The following is a 21476-nucleotide window of genomic DNA, read 5'->3' as shown; positions in this document are numbered from 1 at the left end:
TAGATAATCAAATTTTGTGAGTGTAACATGAAAAATTAAAAGAAACAATATTAGAGAGAATATATGAAAAACCTTACTAGATTTTGAACTTCAAAGTCAAAAATTACATAAATGATGAAGCTAAAATGGATTGGGAACATAACGTTCATTGTTATAAAGCTGTAATGATCCAAGACGATAATACTAATGAACTAGAAGTAGATTCACAAAGAAAAGCTGAAGAATCGGAATATGAAGAGTTCAAAGATTCTTCGATTAGAAGGGAGAAAGAAGATTCGATATCTTCAGAGAAGGAGCAACATACTGAAATTTCAAAAAATGACATAATTAATTGAGATTGTATTTTAATCACTAGAAATATAATAAAATTAGATGACATCGAAAACCTTAAGAATTTACAAGAGTTATTTACATCAAATCTATTAGAGCAAGGAACAACAAAGTCAGGTTCAATTAATGAAGCGGTCTTATGGCATGTAAGACTTGGTCATGCTTCATTGAATTACCTTAAGAAACTACAAAGAGTATACAGCAAATTAGAGAAAATTAAATTTGACGATTCAACCTTAGATCATGGAATATGAATTATGTTTGTGACATATATAGGGATCATATTTTGCCAAATTTTTGATATCTTTTTTCACTTCTATAAAATCTTATTATTTTGAGTTTTTAATTTTGTTATTTTATGTATGTATTTGGATTTTAATTTTCGGTTACTTATTTATTTAAGTAGTCGACTCATTTATTAAATATTATTATAGTTGTAAACTTGATGTTACCTTCTGACGCAAGTAATTTCAACATTTTGTCTACAAAAACGGTTAGACTTCGAGCTACCGGTGAAGAATCGTGTCGCCTTTAGCACCTGTATTTGGCCTATGACGGCATTTTACTGCATGTTCGGTAGTTGCTCAATATCACGTGAAACGCACATGAATTTGAGTCATACTATGGAAACTTCTAGAATTTTCTAACGCATAGGTACCATCTGTTTTCCCACTATATACAAATTAATGTTCCTTCATATGCTCGCAAAGATTATTATAAATAAGTCTACAGTAATCTTCGGAAGTCTAGACGTTCTTGACGCCGACAGTTTTTATTGTGCTCCGGGCATTATTTTGGTGTTCGTGGTTAGGCTTTTTCTTAAATTTTAACCAGCACTAATGTAATCTGCTATCACTAGAGCAATCTATTCCCGGTGATCGAGGTACCTCGAACCGATATAGAAGTGAGTCTTGCACGGGAAAACAAATCAATTCAAATAGCTGTATCAATGATCAGTCAGTAATTGATTCGGTCGGAAACGTGAACCAGATAATAGTATAAATATTTTTTGTTATTTAGTATTTTCTTTATGTGCATTAATTTCTGCGAAAAGCGTTGATTCAAAAATGAAATATTCCGCAAACAGCGTTGATTCGATTATAATTTTCCGCTAAAAAATGCGCATTTTTAATTGTTGCGAAGCGCGAATTTTTATTGCGATTTGTATATTTCTAATGTATTTGATCTCAAACTTGTAATAAATTACAAGAAATTACAATAAGCAAGTAGCAAATCACAACAAGCAAGTAGCAAATCTCAACAAGCAAGTAGTAAATTGCAACAAGTAGAAAATCTAATTTTAAGTAAACATTTAATAGTAAAGTGCTTCTAATCGTTATCCTAGTAAGTCCTCGTTATCTCAGCAAGAAGTAACAAGTCAAAAAAAATGTGAGCCGTCACGGGACGCCTGGCAGATGTGAAACATCGACATTGCTTTGTAAGAGCGATATGCAGAATAGAACAGATTGTGATAGGAACTAAATATGTCATAATGATAAAATAAAATATTACGATTTTTAACTTCCCGCTAAGAAAATTGAAAATTTTCAAAAATCGGGAAGTTACTGGTTTCACCCCGTTTTTCGAAAATCGAGTTTTCATCAGATCTCGACGTTTTTATGTCTTAGGAAGCTTCCCTGACTATTCCCGCGATAGTGTCCGTGCGGCTGTGTGTGTGTGTGTGTGTGTGTGTGTGTGTGTGTGTGTGTGTGTGTGTGTGTGTAAACCTCTTATAACTTTTGAACAGATGAACCGATTTCATCGCGGTTCGGGCCATTCAAAAGGGCTTCGCCAAACTTAGATTACCTGAAAATTTGAACTAATTCGGACCGATAAATTTTGAGAAATTTAGAGAAATCTAAAAAAAAATTTTTTTCAGGAGTGGTTTTTTTGGAATAACTTTTAAACGGCTCAACCGATCAATTTCAAAAACTAATCCGCTCTCAACCTTGAAAAACCACGTCGATCGCCACCAATCTGATCAAAATCAGTTGATTCGTTCGAGAGATATCGTGAACGAAAGAAAACCGAAAAAAGTGTCTCGAAGAGCTCGAAAAATACGGCCATGTATTAACGGAATTAGCGGGAAGTTGCAGAGCTGGCCTTTAGGGTCAGCCGTTTTCCTAATTTTTTTTCCAGATAACGATGACTATTTATAGAATAAACATTTATTTTCATTAAATACAAGAATTTACGAATTTATTTCGAATCGTGACTACTTAATTCGTTTAATCAGTGACTTCGGTAATAGTTATATTCGATGTTGCTTCTGAGGACGGTATTACTGTGACAATTGGTCGATGGTAACTGAAGTATGTTACAAAAGTATTGGACATAACATTATCAAGATATCTAATAAATACAGAATCTATTGTTGTTCCGTATCTGGTGGTAGGTTCTCTTGGATTGTTATTAATTTGAAATTGAAATTCTTCTTGGAGAAACGTAATTAATGGCGTTAATTCATGTTTTGCAAAATTTACATTGATCCCCAGCTAAAATCTATAGTAGGTTGTCTTTATTGGTTTTGAAAGTTATTGAACCTCTGTGACTGTACGGAAATAATCTCTCGTGTAAAAATGGAATGATGTCATTTATTTTTCTATTAGGAGAAATGTACACAACAATCATTATCAATTCATTCCCATCTTCTAGTTTAACGTGTGAAGCATACATATCGCGAATAGATGTTTGGGAGACATGAACTTCTGTAGCATTTTGAATTACTAAATCCATGTTGAATGTAGTAATATGTGAAGTATTGTTGTTTTTATAAATGGCAACTACAGCGGCTCTAACATTTTGTCTCTTAAATTTAGCTATACAATGAAAATTAGGTAAGTCAACTGATTGATTTGCAGGAAGCCATGTTCCAGTTAATAATAAAAAGTTACTCCTTTGACAAATAGAATCTTGTAAATCAGTAGTATATTTTCTGAGACTTTGGCAGTTTAAAGTATAAATGGTTAATTTATTTCTGGATTTTATAAATTCAGTGATCAGTCCTTGCAATGTAGAAAGTTTGTTTAGAGATAATCTTTTAAATTTTTGCTGCAAACTTGAAACTGATGTATCTACTCTTCTTCCATGATAAAATCTTAAATTATCCTGACTGTTACATATAAACAACCTTTCAAGACTTGTTACTCGTGTTAAAGCTACGTAAAGTAATGAAATAGAATGACTTTCACTATACTCATAGACCACCTCGTCATGTATACCTCCTTGAGACTTATGAATAGTCATATCACATCCTGATATCAGTGGAAAATGATGAATATATAAGTGTTAAAAGGAGCTTAAATAAAAATTAGTATACTCTGGTACTATTAGATTAATGAAATCTTACATAACATTAATAGTATGTCTTCTGTTTAACTGATCTTGGTGATGTCCAGTTTCAATAACAATATTTTGTGACCCCTGATGATTGTTGGGTTCTGAAATATTTATAAAAAATATGTTATAAAAATATACAGAAAAATTTAAATTGGCTTTAATATATTAGTAAACTCAAGAATCTTAGCTAGTTATTTCAATATATTACTAAAGATCGTAAATTATAAATATCAATAATGAATGTTTCAGTATAAATTCCACTATGATTCGAAAAATTAATTAATTTTTCAATGTTCATATTAATAACAAATAAGAAAAACATTCGTGCGCTGCACGCCATCCCTTGAGGAAAAATTTCTCCGAAATACCTGTAAAAAAATTTTAATAAGTACGAATAATAGTTCATAAAGTTTTTTGTTTTCTTAAAAAGTCCTAAAAAGTCTTATTAAATCAGAAAAACTCTTTATTATATAAAACGCTTTATTCGACTTAGAAAGTCAGGTTTTTACCAAGATTTAGGACTCTGCCAGAAAAGTCATTCAGAGTTATTAAAACTTCTTGTAGGAATCCTTGTGGAAATAATTCTCTGAAAAATCTCTTAAAAAGTCAAATTTCCCCTGCAAGTTGGGACTTTCCTAAAGGGTTATTAAAGATTTGATAAGACTTATTCAGTTTTCCAGTAAAAAGAAGAGAAAGTTTCGTTTCAAAAAATTTACTGGTCAGAATTGGAGAAAATTGAAAATTAAACTATTGAAAGAATTAATGCATGTTTTGTAAAGAATTTTTTTTTCGAATAATATTTTCATCACAAAAATATTTCGATAAACATATAATCGCTCATAGTTAAGCATGTCAAAACATCAACAGCAAATAAAGTGCATTTGCTGGTAAAGACAGATACTACTCAGAGAGTAAATCAAATCAATATTTAATTTGGACTATAACATATATAACTTAATTTTCTAGGTAGGAAATAATTTTCTAACCATACGCCATCTATGAGAAACTGAAAATACTTCTTTTTTCAGAAGATTTAAAAAAAAAAAAATTCTTTACAAAACATGCATTAATTCTTTCAATAGTTTAATTTTCAATTTTCTCCAATTCTGACCAGTAAATTTTTTGAAACGAAACTTTCTCTTCTTTTTACTGGAAAACTGAATAAGTCTTATCAAATCTTTAATAACCCTTTAGGAAAGTCCCAACTTGCAGGGGAAATTTGACTTTTTAAGAGATTTTTCAGAGAATTATTTCCACAAGGATTCCTACAAGAAGTTTTAATAACTCTGAATGACTTTCCTGGCAGAGTCCGAAATCTTGGTAAAAACCTGACTTTCTAAGTCGAATAAAGAGTTTTTCTGATTTAATAAGACTTTTTCGGACTTTTTAAGAAAACAAAAAACTTTATGAACTATTATTCGTACTTATTAAAATGTTTTTTCAGTTATTTCAGAGAAATTTTTCCACAAGGGATCAGTTGATTTTAAAATACAATTCTGTCAGTCTTAATAAATTTATTCTCTAACCAATTGTTTTAATGCATTAATTTCAGTAAGACTGAAATTAAAATTAATAATTAATTTAAAAACATTATGTGCAATGAAATTTATGTGAATTTTAATCTACCAAGAGAGTAGATTTTACATTTACTGACGCTCAAAACACACCAAACATAGGCGTGCTAAATGCACAGTTAAATGCATACTTTAATTATAAAAATATAATTAACTTACTGATGACTTGATAGTGTGTCATAGTGTGATTTTGCTTTCTTTGCAGGAGGCTGATCACTATTACTCTCTAAATTATCATGGTCAGTCATTTTATTATCAGAAAAATAATTTGTTTTCAAGTAAAACACAGGTAATACGTACTGTAGTAAGCAACACTGTATACACTACGGAGTATACACTATAGGTATCCGAGCTCAGTGTAGCGAGAGAGATGGCTTAACGCCGGATCGAGTGGGGGAGAATCGCACAGTCGATTGCGCATGGCGACGCGTCGCCACACCGTACACACTACTGCATATAGACTGTATGTATATACCATCATATAGCGTGGCGACGCGTCACCGCGGCATGCGTCGCCACGCCAGAAATCGGTTTTACTTGCGGCTATAGATGTTTCACATCAAAAGGTAACCTATTCATCTATTTTATTTTAACATTTTTCTATTGTAACACATATTAGCATTTTAACGCATGATTAAAATTTTTTTTGCTAAAATGTACAAGTTTATCTCCAAAATAAACTTAACCAATTGAAATCTTAAGTCTTTCCTTTCTTTTGATTTATTACAGTTAATTTCCATAAATTCATGAACGGTAGAATAGACTTCTCGAGGCCGAAGTCAGCAAGATCCTAACATCCTTTCGAATTTCTTAACCACTATCTGTAATCATAGTAAGGTTTAGGAATAATATGGTATATGAACCGCTCTATATACTCGCATAAAATTATAAAAATTAATTTAGTTATCTAACGGAAACTTGTGGTTGGGTTTTGGGATTATTTAATAACATTTACGCCACATCACAAACTCCGTTCGTGACATGTTCAAGATGCAAAAATTACCATTTAAAGGAGTTAGAAAAAGAACAATAACACCATGATGAATAATACATACGGACACGATGGGTCTAATAAAACCAATTTCGCATAAAACCAACACCCAAGACACAAAATATTTATTAATGTGTACATAGATGATCAGTCTAGATTAGCGAGAATCTATACAGAAAAGACTAAAGATAAATCAGGAGAAACATTAAAAAAGTTTCTCATATCTACAAAAAACCTACTTGGTAAAGATGAAAAAGTATGCTACATTAGATCGGATCAAGGTACAGAATTTTACTGGTGATAAATTTACAGATGTTTTATTAAAAAAAAAAAAGTAGAATTAGAATTGAGTCCTCCATATACTCCAGAATATCACATAGTATCAGAAAAATTCAACGTTACAATTCAACGTAAAGTAAAAACTTAGATGATTGATTCAGGATTACCTTCAAGTACATGGGAACTAGCATTGGATGCAGCAGTACATGCTTACAATAGTACATCACATAAACCATTTGATTGTTAAATATCATTATTAATATTTAATTAAGAAGAAATGTCATTTGAATAAAATTAGAAGATTTAGATGTATAAGTTTTATGAAAATTCTAAAACCAACATTTGAATTTGAAGAACGAGCTATTATAGCATTAATAGTTAGAGATAAGACAACAGGATATCTTCTGTGGCATCTAAGTACAGGTAAATTTATAGAACTAAAATGTGTAAGATTTAATGAAAATTAATGTACGAAGATGTTAATAAAGAAAATAGATAAGATGATATTAATAGTACTGAAGAAGAAGGAGAAAAATTAAAATTAGACTAGAATAATAAGAATGAAGAAGAAAAATCACCGAAACAACAAGAAAAGAAAGAGAGAGGAAGACCTCGTAAAGATTTCACAAAAATAAGTAAACAAAAATAAAGCTAAACTTCAAAAAGAAAGTAACCAGTCTCTCACAAGAAGTCAAGCTAGGAAAAAATTAGAAAAAGATGATAATAAAGAAGAAAAACAAATAGAAGATATTAGTTTCACAAATTATTTAAAAATAAATACAAGACGATGAATTAAAAGTCTGTCATTTAGCTTCAATTAATAATAACTTGACAAAATTTGCTGAAGCATCAACATCTACTGAAAGAAACTTCTGAATAAAAGCAGTGAATGAAGAAATTGACTCAATTATTGAAAATCAAGTTAAGAAATTGGTAAAGCATAAATATATTTTGTAACAGTTTTACCTGTTGAGGTTGACCGCTAATCAATTTTATAAATGAACTAACAAAATTAACAAACAACAATAATTATCAGGGCGCCACCAGGATTTTTTATCACGCTTCCTGGAACCGGTCCAGAACTGAGAATTCATATCTTAGGGTAGAGAGAGTGGAGGAAGGCGCTGTTGAATAATAAACAATTAATTAACAAAATTGGCCAACATTTATTAACAATAAAACTTAACAGTATCTCGACTTATAAAAATTTAACAACGTTTCATTCACTCACACACACTATCCACACTTAACAATATCCTTATTCTCGACGAGCCCCTTTCAGCGTCTACCCGTCGATTTCTAACACGTGCCCCTTTCGGCGTCTACACGTGACGGGCCCTTTTCGGTGTCTACCCGTAAAATTATTAACAGACCAAACTAACTAAACTTTTTATAACCCGCACAGAAACCAATCGTATGCAGGGGTCGTTGACTCGGATCACAGGAGTAACAGCCCAGTGACCAAACGTAGACCTAGGTGTTCTGCAGCACACTCTCATAACCCGCTTCAGCTATAGCAGTAACAGCCCAGTGACCAAACGTAGATATAGATACTCTGTAACTCACACACAACCCACACTTATCTCACACATAAACCACACTTATCTCACACTGACACTACTGTACAGTACTGACACTACTGACACTACTGTCTGACTTTCTTTATAAATTTAATAATTGATGATGGTTAATTCTATTTTGGACTTAAAATTGAGCCATTATAATATTCAATCATTAGAATTTTTATAATACAATGATTTTCACTTAACAATCAAATTCCGATTAATCTTGAACTAACATTTACTTTCAAAATTCCGATTGCTAATTTTAGTTCTATACTAAAATAAATTAAAATTCCTAATTACTTTAATGTCGTGATCTTAATGTTACAACCATTACTGTTAAAACAGAGGTCTTGGTATCTTAAATCAATAAACCGAGAATTATATTGATTATTAATTTAATCTAAACAATTTTAATAATCCAGTTCGAAATTATCAATATATAATTAACGATGATAATTAATTTCTTATAACCAAATTTTTCTGTAATAATTTTCAACATAAAATAACTCAACTCCCGGACTTACTGTCCACGCTGTTGATTATTAATTTTCGATAAATTTAATTTATCTACATCTACGGACTTAATCTCAAAATTAATTAATTTCAACATGATAAAATAATTCACAATATAAAATAATTTCAATAAATAATTCTTAATATTATTTTTAATAATATCTTAATAATTTTCTAAATTATAAAAATCGACAAAAGTCGAAACATTGAATTTCTTAGCTAGAACATTCGCTAGTTTGGTTGTCATTGACCTTGGGTGTTTGGAATTTATTGCGACACAAAATATATCGACGCTCGACCAAAAATTCCACAAGTAAAATTGCTTGTCGATTATTTTCAAGTACAAAATTAATCACTTTTTCTTGAGTTAATTGTTACAAAAATTATAACAATATATCAAACGAATTTTCTAGATGTTAATTAATTTAATTGATTAATTTTAGTTTATTAAATTTTTCCCGCAAGGTCGATTGAGTGACTCTCGGGTATAAGCCCCCATGAAAATCACTCGATTCAAACTAGCGAATATCAAAATTCTGATTAATTAATTAATTGTCGATTAAACGATTCATTTGATAATTAAATAGGAGAAGTAACCGAGTATTAGGTAAACCGCGGTCCACTTCTTTCCCACAGAGTAATAATTGATACCTTGACGAATAAAACGATGATCTAACTCTCTAATTGAGGATGAAGTCCTAGTTATAGTTGGCTTCCTTCGTCTCGTCACTACTCCGGGGATCGGTCCTTCTCGATTTTCGTGTCACTATGTCTGGCGGTCACACTACTTCGCCCTTTTCCACTGCACGGCTCATCTATTTTAACCAAAAACTACCCCCTCCTATTCTCCCTTTAGGCCCTTAGATCGAGACGCGCCAGTGCTATGTCGAATAGATAAATCGATATCCGGTGACTTATCGATTTAGGGTAATTTTACCCTGTTACAATTTGTTAACCTGGAGAAGCTCTAAATATTATTGATTGAAAGTGAGTATTTAAGAAGAAATTAGAAACTGATAAAAAGTACAAGATATAAAACTCGATTGGCAATTAGAAGTATAAATATAAAAAAAATATTTAAAGATGAACAAAATGTTATATAATTTGAGAGAAACATACGTACCAGTATCAAGATTATCATTAATTAGAGCTGTATTTATAGTAATTAATAAATAAAATCTACAAGCTTGTCAATTAGATGTAAAAAATAGCATTTCTTAATGGAATTTTCGATAAAGAAATTTACATGAAAATACCGAATGATTTGACAGTTGATGAAAATATAAAAGAGACAATGGTATGTAAACTTGAAAAAGCTTGGCCATCCAAGTGAACCTCGGAAATGCCACGCGCATCAACTAAAGACAATAAGACATTCGGGGCCTAATACTCTGCCCTACTCTTCCTAGAGCGCAGCTCTTTAACAAGGATATATAAACAGGGTGCACGGGTACTTCAAGGCTCTCCTTGACCTTAAAGCTACGAACTTAAGACTCTTCTTAAGTAATTCTTGTCGTAAAACTATTAAATCAAAATACCTTAATCATCATTTCGTACTTCACGGCAGTTGTCAAACCACAAATATTCAAAGTATATTTTGAATAGTTGAATAAATCGGAGTATTGATTAAATTCACCAACGTAGTTATTTCGGAGTTAGTTCGAGAACCTCTACTTACGACTCTGGAGATCGTGTCATCTTAATCTCCAGCTTCAGTTGTTCTACTGGTTACTTACAAGCCCGTAGGGAAACCAGTACGGAACAGTACAAAAAAAGAAGTTAGTCATGAATTAAAGAAGTTTAGTGAAAATTTAAATGAAATAAAAGAACATTTATTAGAAAAAGAAAAGAGTGCTAGTAAAAAGCATGTTGCTGATACACATGGTGATTTTATTAAACAGTGTGTAATTGAACAAAAGATGAAAATGTTTTAGATTAATATAAAAGATAATATTACTGAAATTGTGACTAAACCTTTACCAAATAAACCTTTAAGATATTTAGAAGGAAAATTATTGGAATAATATATTAATTATTATCTTGCTATATTTAAGTAATTTAAATTTAAATTATGTTACAGCAAAAAAAAGGCAGATTAGTTATGATTAATAAAGGAAGATATGATGAAGTGAGGGAGTTTAAAAAATATTTCATTAAATCATATTTATATTCATTTATACCATCTACACTTCTCGCAAAAATTGAAGGAACAAAAAAAATTTCGAAATTTTTTGACGATTTTCAACAGGCTGTATTTTAGTGAAAAATGATCGTACAGGAAATAAAAAAATAAAGCTTTTGAAGCTTGAAGACTCTTGTTTTTAGATTTTTTAGTTAAAAATTTTTCGGAGCTTTGTTAGCCATGCAATCCTTGGATAAAGCACAAAGAAAAATTTTCCAAATTTTTTACACTTTTTTTTTGCTTTACGGGCATGGAAAAATTTTTGAGCTAGACCAATGCACAGGTCGCATAGCCTTTTTATTCAGCTTTGATTTGCTTTTTGCGGGACCCAGATACGACCATTTGTCTTCGAGATATCGAATTTTTAATGCAAAAGGATCCTTTTTCACTCAACTGCCGATATCTCTGGAACTACTGGTTTCCCAGCGAGCGGACAGAGAGTTTCGTTTTCTGCAGAAAATTTTCTACAAAAATCTGTCACGATTGAATTAAAAAAAAATTTTTTTCCACCTGTAACGTTAACGCAAAAAAAGAGCAAAAAAATGTAATTTTTCCTTTTTTTGGTTAATCGACTGTATCTTCGTCAATATAGGGGGGAAGACTTGGGTCATAGGAAAATTCTTTAGTATAATGTACCTTAAAGAACCCCCTAAATTTTTAGATTGATCGGTTCAGCGGTTTTTCTGGGCCGATCGATTGAAATTTCGAAAAAATTCAGGGAACAAGATTTCTGTTAAATAGAAGTTTGTGTTAAGGGGCACACCTAGTGTGAAATTTCGAAAAAGTCGATTTTTTTTTTTTTTCATATTTCGGTAGATTACATCTTTAAAAATAACATATTAAAATTTCAAATCGATATATCAAATAGTTTTTGAGTTATAACATTTTAAAGAGCAGCCGCTCGGCAGCTAGAGTGTCATTAGCTGCGAGACGTACCTGAAGTATTGTTCAGAGTCTACTGTCTCTTCCAGCCCCTATAACACGATTCCAGTTTCTATTGTTGGCTCTCAGGTATACAAAAATATATCATTATAATAATTTCTAGAAATTTCTAGAAATTTTTCGTTTACTGCCACGTAAATTATTTTCGGAGCCAGACACATTTAGTTTCATTGTGATCGTTGTATCGAGCGCAACATAATTTTACACGTGCTATTTTCTTAAAAATGAGTGATCAATCTTCATATTCAAATAAAAAAGGAACTCATAATGTTCCTAAGCATCGATCAATTGCGAAAAAACGCAAGTTTACCGGAAATAGATTTACATTTGAGCAATTTACTGCGAATACCAGTACGTCCGCAGAAAAGTTATTACAAAATAATGACAATAATGTTGTGATTGACCCATCTCATGGATATTGTATTTTGCAATTTTTATCAGTTTTTAGTGCAATTAGTAATTTAGTGGTGTGTAAAACCTGTCAAAAAAGTTACTTTCAATCAAGCAAGTTCAAGAGGCCTAGGGTTCAAAATTGCTATTATTTGTGAATGTGGCAATTCGTATATTAATTCTGGACCAATGATTAATAACGCATTTGAAATAAATAAACGTATTGTTGCTGTGATGCGTCTATTGGGCATCGGAATAAATGGGATAAATTTTTTCTGTGGATTAATGGATTTAGCATGCAAATTTTACGACCAAACTTTTGCGGGATGTTTTACGAATTTACAGATTGCAGCCGAAACTGTTTGTAAGCTCAGTATGCAGCAAGCTATAAATGAAGAAAAAGAGCTTACATTAAAGAAAGAAAATTCGGAGACAAATTTGACTGTTAGCGGCGATGGTACCTGGAAAAAACGTGGCCATACTTCCCGTTTTGGAGTAGTTACGCTGGCAGGAAAATACAGCAAGAAAATTCTTGATTCATGCGTAAAATCTACATATTGTCAGAGTTGTGTTTTTTGGAAGAAAAAAAAAGATAGCGAACCTGAAGATTATGAGGAATGGCTATCATTACACGATGAAGAATGTGATGCCAATCATAAAGGATCTGCCTCAAAAATGGAAGTGGATAGTGTAAAAGACATGTTTGGTCGTTCCATTAGTAAATATGGTGTAAAATATACCCGCTATATTGGTGATGGTGATAGCGCTACCCACAAAGGACTTATAGATTTGAATCCTTATGATATTCCTGTTGCTAAATTGGAATGCTATCTACATGTGAAAAAATGAATGGGAACACGTTGCCGAAGTGTAAAGAACATTAATAAGAAATTAGGAGGAAAAAGTAAAACATCACAAAAGTTAACTGTAAATTTTATAAATAAACTCCAAAAATATTATGGTTTAGCAATTATGAGGAATCAAGATAATGTAGATGAAATGTATAAAGCAATCTGGGCAACATTTTATCATTTCTGTTCAACTGACAAAAACCCAAATCATAAAAATTGTCCAGAAGGCGCTGAAAGTTGGTGCGCTTATCGCCGCGCGGAAGCTGAAGGAATCACTAGTACATTTAAACACGATTACCTCCCACTGGATCCAGAAGTACAAGAAGCTATAAAACCTATTTATGAAGACTTATCTCGATATGAATTGCTTGATAGATGTAAAGGTAACAATACTCAAAACAACAATGAAAGCTACAACGGTTTACTTTGGCACTTTTCACCCAAGCATCTTCATAATGGCTTCAAAACTATTGAATTGTCAAATAATTTTGCAACTGCAATATTTAATGACGGTTATTCGTCAATTTTGAAGATATTCAATGTAATGGGAGTGATAGTTGGACCTGCAGCAAGAGATTTTGCGGCTCTTAAGGACGACACGAGAATACGAATCGCTGATTATCGCCAAAGGGCTTCTTCAAAAGAAGGTCGATCATCTCGAAGAAAAGCTTCTTCAGCTGAACAAGCCCTTTTCGAAGAAGAGGAAGGTGTATTATATGGCCCTGGAATAGCAGATTAGCTGTAAATATGATTTTAAACCACTTATAATAGTGGAAACGATCATTTTATCTTTAAACGCGTTTTTCTCGAAACAGCATTTTCCGAATTTGCTGCAGTGATTACTCAAAAACAAATGATCCGATCACTATCGAATTTTTTTACATGTTCTATATATAGTTCTCCGTACAATGACCTATCGATTTTTTGATCTGATCAAAAATCGAATTTTCGCAGAAACCACAAACGACCAAAATTTTAGGTAAAATTCGACTATTTTTTTAAAACGCCGCCATATTGTCAATTTTTGATTTTTTTTTATCGTAGGTCATTGTACAGACAATATTATCTAGTTTAACGAGATATTTTTTTTTTAGATTTCATCCACGGAGAAGGCCGGAATCACTGCAGCAGTGAAGGACCTTTTTTTTTTCGCGCCGTTAGAGATCGACGATAACTTAAAAAATATTTAATTTTTTTCTACAAAAATTTCATTATGTATTCTTAAAACATGTATAAATATATTCTTAAAATTTTAAAATAATTGATAAAGTATTTTTTTTAATAAAAATTCCCAAAAATCACGTTTTTTTTAGGCCGTTACACTAGGTGTGCCCCTTAAATAGAATATAAAAACTGCAGTTCATAATTGAGTAAGATAATATGCTGCAATGCGCGTAGCATTTTATTCAACTCTTCACTCTTAATAACAAGCAATCACATTAGATGGAGCTGAGGCGGTATAAAAATGAATACGATTCGCTAGATTAGATTATCCTAGGGCCTATACTATTGCACCTTTATTTTGATTTATTTGAAATAAAATAAGAATAAATATTCGAAGTTATAAAAATCCCTAAAAATACCACTAAAAATATAACACCCCTAAAAAAATCGCGTCCCACACTTTATCCCCTTAAATTGGGGGAAAAACCCCACACTGTACGCAACATAGGTTCATTTTTCAACAATATTTTGATAACTTGTGAAAATTGGATCTATTGTCGTTCCTGAATTTATAGTTGGTGTGTTTAGATTTTTATGTATCAATTATTGATGTATTGTTATATAAAGTTCTAATATTTAACTACTAAACGAATACATCAACCTGTAGCGTGTATTTTTTCTCGATCTCTCTTAGGCTTTCAGAATCTTTCTTACTAATTCTCTCTCACCTCTCGCTTCACGGAACTGTGCATGATGCAACGTTCGCTCTATTTCACTCTCTCTCCCGATCTTTCTTACTCGCTTGTTCCCTACTGTCGCGCTATAGCTGTTACCTTCATGTTACACATGTTACACTTTTCTCATTTTCACTTAATCAGTCTCAATCACTCTCTCCCTCTTCTTAGACAAATATGTTTCACATTTTCGTGACGCTCATATTGTTGTTATTGCGTTTCATCTGTGAAAATTTTACCCTACCATGCGCAAAGAAGTTTCACTTCGAAAACAAAAATTATTTTGCAGAGTTATGTAATAATAAAATTTTACAAAAACAATTAATTCATAGCGACGAATGTCTATTTAGATTTATGACTTTTCTAATTTTTTAATTTCTCGCTAAGAAAATTGAAAATTTTCAAAAATCGGGAAGTTATTGGTTTCAACCCGGTTTGCGAAAATTGAGTTTTTATCAGATCTCGACGTTGGAAGGTCAGCTTTTCTGACTATCCCCACCAGGGTGACACTACGCGCGCGTGTGTGTGTGTGTGTGTGTATGTGACCCTCTTACAACTTTAGTCGGTCAACGGCTTGACCGATTTGATCGCGGTTGGCGCCAAACGAAAGGGCTTGACTGAACTTAGATTTTGAATATGGTTTGTACCGATGAGGACGGGTAGATTTTCAGAAATCTCAGTAAAACTACAAAAAAAAAAAGTTTTTTCAAATGTGGTTTTTCTTTAATAACTTATAAACGGCTAGACTGATCAATTCCAAAAACTAATCAGCTCTTAACATCAAAAAACCACGTCGATCGTTACTAAGCCGGTCGAAATCAGTTAATTCGTTCATGAGTTATCGTTGACGAAAAAAATCAACAAAAAGTTTTTTTTTCGGATTACACTGAAATTTCTGGTCTAATCAATTCGTGTTCGGAAGTATATCATAGAATTTGAAAAACTGCGTCAAATGCCGCTAACTACGTGAAAATCAGTTCATTCATTCAAAAGTTATGGCGGTTTGAAAATTAAAAAAATTAGGAATACGGTAGACCCTGAAGGCTATCCGTGCAACTTCCCGCTAATTCCATGCCTAGGTGCATAAAACTGCACTAATGATGTTTTTGAGTAAATGAACAGGAGGACTTTACCCACTCGGTAAAACAGATTGTGGGTTCTGATCCACACTATTTACTTACGAGTGATAAGGGAGCTTGTTATTTGACAGATATCTGTTTTACCAGCAGTCGGCAATTTACCATCGATTGATAACATACTGCCTGTCTTTTTTGTCGGCTGTCAATGTTGGGGGTAAGTCAGCCATTTCGGGCCGACGTAATTCCACCATTTCTGGCCGACTCCGCCTTAGCCCTTTATTACTATTTTGCAATCGCAATTACGCCTTAATTTTTGAGGAAAAAAAGGGGGGAATTCCACCATTTTTTGGCTAACTTCGTCACAACTATTCAGTTTATGAATCTTCATTTGGTTAGTGTATCGTGAGAGCTTCAAGTACAGCTTTTAAACCATGGAGATAGATAATTTGTGTGAACAAGAAATTGCATTTTTACGGAATAATTACCCTTTCTGTGAGGATTTTGATGATCTAATAGAAAGATTTTTTGGTGATATTTCTCCTGAAGATATTGGTAAATTTGTAAAATGGATAATTACATTGGAGAAAAACTCTAAGATTTTCAAAAGTCTTTTTGCCGATACATCATGCATAAATTGTGCTGATAAACAGAATTTGGCAAAAACACTCTTGGAGATAAATGAAAATGCTGAAAAACTTGAAAAGTTTTGCGAAGATTTTGATGATTTAATTGAAAGTGTTTTTTACAACAAATCTTCTGAATATATTGAAAAATTTATAAATGATGTCCTTGCATTAGAAAAAAACTGAAGTTATTAATAGTGTACGCATGGGAATATTGTGCTCAAATTGTGCTGATGAACAAAATTTACTAAAAAAAACTATCAGAATTAACTGAAAAGTTCCAAAAACTCGAAGAGCGGATGAAGTAATCATCTAAAAAATCATGAAATCATCAAATAAAATTCTAAATTATGCAAAAAATCTTCAAGTAATTTATTTAAACAATTTCCTCCATAATACTTTGCAGAAGAATAGAATAATATAAAAGACTGGTTTTTAAAAAAAATATTCAGTATTGTTTCTGTGACTGACTAAAATTCATCTATCTTTTTGTGATATATGGCTGGAGAAATTATTGTTGATGTTCAAGGCTTTAAAATGCCTAACAATTGTTTTGTGGTGAAAGAGCTTGCAGCAATTAGTGTAAATAAAACATTAGATCATTCAAATGTACTGTCTGTTAAAATTTTCAAGCCACCTTGTAATTGGAGCGAGCTACCTAATAACTATAAACATATGAACTCATAGCTGATACGTAAGCATCATGGTATACCATAGGATAAAGGAGTCATACCTTTTGATTGTCTCGAAGAAGTTCTGAATTTCATTGTGAGAGATTACGAATACATTTACGTCAAAGGTCACGAAAAAAAAAAATGGATTCAGAGTATTTGTAGTTCGACTAAACAAGTCATTAATCTTGAATCATTAGGATGTCCATCACTCAGAAGCTTACCAAAAATTACTCATTTTATCCAACATCCAGAACTTGAACATAGTGATATCACATACGATGATTATCACTGTGCATTGGAAAATGTTCAGCATTTGAAAATTTGGTTTATGGAGAATTATTTATATTTCATTTAACTTTTGTCACAACAATTTATTAGAGTTTTAAATAATTGATGTATTATGATTAAAAAAAAAAAATGTATTATGATTAAAAAAAAAATAAAATAAAATTCTGAATCATTTTGTTTTCTGTTGGAGTTAGTGTAATACATATACATACACTGTCATACATCGGGCTACGGCACATACTGTTCGCGTCGCTTGGACACCGGTAGCTTAGGTGATTCATGCACATGGGTCATTCATTCATATATCATAAAATTATATACCTATTCGCCTCGTGTAAATGTAAAGCAAGAATATATCTTTTACTATTTGTTAATTAACTCTCATCTTATTATTTTATATTCACTAAACCCTGCCTAACTCCTACATTTTCATTTCTACAGTTTTCTAGAGAATAGTTTTATCATACATATTTACCACGCAAAAATGCATGATCTCATACAATTAAACAGCAAATATTATTGTTGATGTCAAATATTTACAAGAGTAATGTTATTATTTAAAAAAAGGAATTAGACTTATACTTCCGGTCTATAATTTGACTCCATTGAGAAAGCTGTAACCTTCGAAAAAATGTTACGCATTTTATTTAATCGAAAAACATGAGAAAAAAATTGCCTTACGATTCATTGCGATAACTTTTGAAAACAAGTTTTTATTGATGTAACTGTATATCTATGTGAATAAAAATTGTTGAAAAATATAAATTAAACAATATTGCACAATACTAAAAATTTTGTAAAAAAAATTTTTTTTTCTACAAAACATGTTGCATTTAGTAAAAAATATGAAGTTCTTGAAATTGATCATAAATCGAGATTTTGATAGAAATTTCTCAAACATAAAAAAACATCTGAGAGAGCGTCACAATAATTTTAGACAAACGCAATTTTCTTATCTTCGCAACTCGATACTCCTGGAAGTGTGTATCTAAAATGTATTGTCAATAAGTTCTGTTTACTCTACATCTAAGACATAAAAAACATCTTGGAACGCATCAGAATAATTTTTGACAAACGCAATTAGCTTATCTTCACAACTCGATACTCCTGGAAGTATGTATCCGAAATGTCAATAAGTTCTATTTACTGTACACAGATACTCATTAATTGTCACATCTAAAAGTTTTGAGTGTATTTTTGCTCTATATAAATAAGTATAAGTGAACTAAACATCAAACTGAATCAGTTCATCAACGTGACCACGTGCATGCAAGTGAAAAAATTTCTGTCAAATTTCTGAGTGAATCCTAGTTCTTATTTTTTTGTGAAAAGTTGTTTTTTTTTCACCTGACGAATCTAGGTGAGAAGAATTTTTTATTTTAAATTGATAACTTTAAAAAACTTATGTTTTTAAATTTTTTGAATAGTTAAAAAAAAATTTTTTTTCATCGAGTACTGTATAATTTTTTTACTGATTAATTTTTCGATTTTTGAAGGAAAACTAACCATGGCCCTTCCAAATTTGAATGTGGACTTAATCATATCACCAGTTGAGTGGGAAATCGAATTGACAAATTTTGTTTTAATGGACGTTATGAAATTAACTTTATAGCGTCAATTTATTTTGACTGGTAACTTGAATGGAGCTAAAATAACCATTGCTAACGTCAGTACAGAATCTGTGATGATTTTGAAAAAGACAGTTTGGTTCAAAGTTGATCGTGACTCATCAACTTTTCCATACATCATCAGTCGTGAAGAACTGTTTTCATCAGGATTCCAGGAACAGTTGGTGCAGCAACACCAACAATGTCAGCAACAACAGCAACGGCAGAAGAAGCCACAACCAATCGAGGTTATTTACCTCAGTGATGATGATTAGTTAATTATCATCATTGATTTTTTATATCATTTTTTTTTTTTTAAACTTTTCTATCAAAAATATTATTCTATTATATGAAAGAGTTCATACATTTTATTAATATTATTGTATGTGGGTCATTCCATGCCAAATCGACAAATTTATTACCTGACCTCTTTCGATTTCGCTAAAAATTTTCTATCTTTTTCTACCCCCTGAACGACATTTTTCAGAATTTTTAAAAATTTTTTTTCCAAACTCAAAAAAAGTTACGAATATTCGAAAAAAACCGCTGTTTTTTTTTGAAAATGCTAGAACTTTTTCAAAAATTGACCGTTTGGGAACTTTTTTTTTTCAAAATTTTTGTTTTTAAATGTAGTTTTGAAAAAAATATAAATTTTCAGAATCCCAGATATATGAAATATTTTAGTTTTTTTGAAAAAACCGTGATTTTCTCAAAGTTGGACCATTTTTTTTTTTTTTTTTTAAAAAAACTTTAACTAATTCCGCAGTGATCCCCGCATATTTCAGGATGTGATCGCTATTGCTTCTAATTTTTTTACTATTTAAAAAAAAGTTTTTTTACAATTTAGTTTATTTTTTTAACTTTTCGGCCAAATTTTTTTAGCTTACTCGTGAAACTTCAGAAGTTAAAAAATAATGTATCTTTCGAAAATTTTAAGTCGTTATCTTCCAAAATTTTTTTTTTTTTTTTTTTTTTTTTTTTTTTTTAATTCATACTTCCAACCTCATATTTCTACATAAATAAAAATCACTTTTATTACTTGTCCTGAAATCAACACGGAAAAAAAAGTGATACAAATTTTACGTCAGGTGATGCTATATTCGGTTCACTACTATAGAAAATGCTGTATCATAGTATAGTAAAGTATAGGACATAATACATTAGATACAAAATTAGCGTCTACAGTGATACAAATTTTACATCACCTTTTTATCCGTGAATGTATTTCATATAAAACATTTTCTTCTGACCAGGTTCTAATATTTATTGATTTATTTATTCATTAATTAGTTTATTTATTTACAATAACATCTATTCTTTATGATAACATCTATTTCCTTATTTCTTTTTACTTAATGATTGTCTTCTTTTTTCACTGTGCTATGAGTTAAAGACTGATCCGAAAAAGAAAATGATTTAACTTCCACTATACCATCTTCCAACGGCGAAATTTTATGTATTTTCTGTGTTGCTGGGATGGTTTTGGCATTTTTAAAACGATCTTCTAGTTTGTCTTTCATCAGATTGTAGGCGTCAACTGTTGAGAATCGCACATTTATATTTGTCAAATTTTTTGACACCCATTCAAAAATTGTACAGGTGTTAATATTTGCTCATCAGGTGGTAATTGCAGACTTGCTCTCGAGGCCCTCATTTTAACCGTCCCACCGACTCCGTCACAAGGCCCTTTGCCGTGAGCCGTTGCAAAAAAATTCCATTCAACTGGTACACCAAAATCTTCACGATAATGGGATAAATTACTAAAATGCTTATAATTTTTATACTGTTGCGGTGCACCATCCGAAAAAAATACTTTGGAGACTGTGGGCGAAAGAGATTTGATAAAGTCGAAAATAATTCCAGAATAAACATGGACAGCAATAGAATCATGGTTTAAGCAGTCTGAAATTATAACCATACTCTGATGAGTTAGTTGATTATTAACCGTATAATAAATAACGACTGTGTAAACTGTTGCTTGATCGTTATTCCAATGGAATCCCGGTGCAGCATTTTGAACAATAAACGCATAATTTTCAGCAAAATCAACAATTACTATGAATTCGTTATCGGTTATCGATTCTTTTAGCGCTCTTAGATATGCCGATTGTTCTTTTGCAATGAAATTATGTGGTAATAGACCAACAAGCTTATCACAAAAATCATCAACAAAATCCGAAGCATTTTTCAGCGTTGTTTCAAGAGTTACTTTTGGGGTAGACACCCATTGTTTGTAACGAATTTCATCGATTGCATGATTATCCATTTCTGTGAAAATTAATTGTTTTATGTTGTCAATGCCTGGACAATTTAGACATGTATTGAAATAGCACTCAGTCTTGGGATTGTCA

General features: G+C 31.4%; 1 protein-coding gene across 1 annotated transcript; it reads left to right on the top strand.

Moving 5' to 3' along the window:
• The first annotated feature begins 12954 nt into the window (after nt 1–12954).
• LOC141534726 (uncharacterized) lies at nt 12955–14289 on the top strand. Its single transcript, XM_074254259.1, has 2 exons — nt 12955–13697; nt 14051–14289. Exon 1 carries the CDS (start codon nt 12955–12957, stop codon nt 13693–13695), a length of 741 nt encoding a protein of 246 aa, XP_074110360.1. The 3' UTR covers nt 13696–13697; nt 14051–14289.
• Nucleotides 14290–21476: the final 7187 nt, after the last annotated feature.

Source organism: Cotesia typhae, unplaced genomic scaffold, assembly GCF_013202065.1.
Source record: "Cotesia typhae breed Kobodo isofemale line unplaced genomic scaffold, CoteBio_Ctyphae scaffold_13, whole genome shotgun sequence".
In the NCBI taxonomy this organism is placed as follows: domain Eukaryota; kingdom Metazoa; phylum Arthropoda; class Insecta; order Hymenoptera; family Braconidae; genus Cotesia; species Cotesia typhae.
This window is presented reverse-complemented; position numbering and strand designations above follow the sequence as displayed.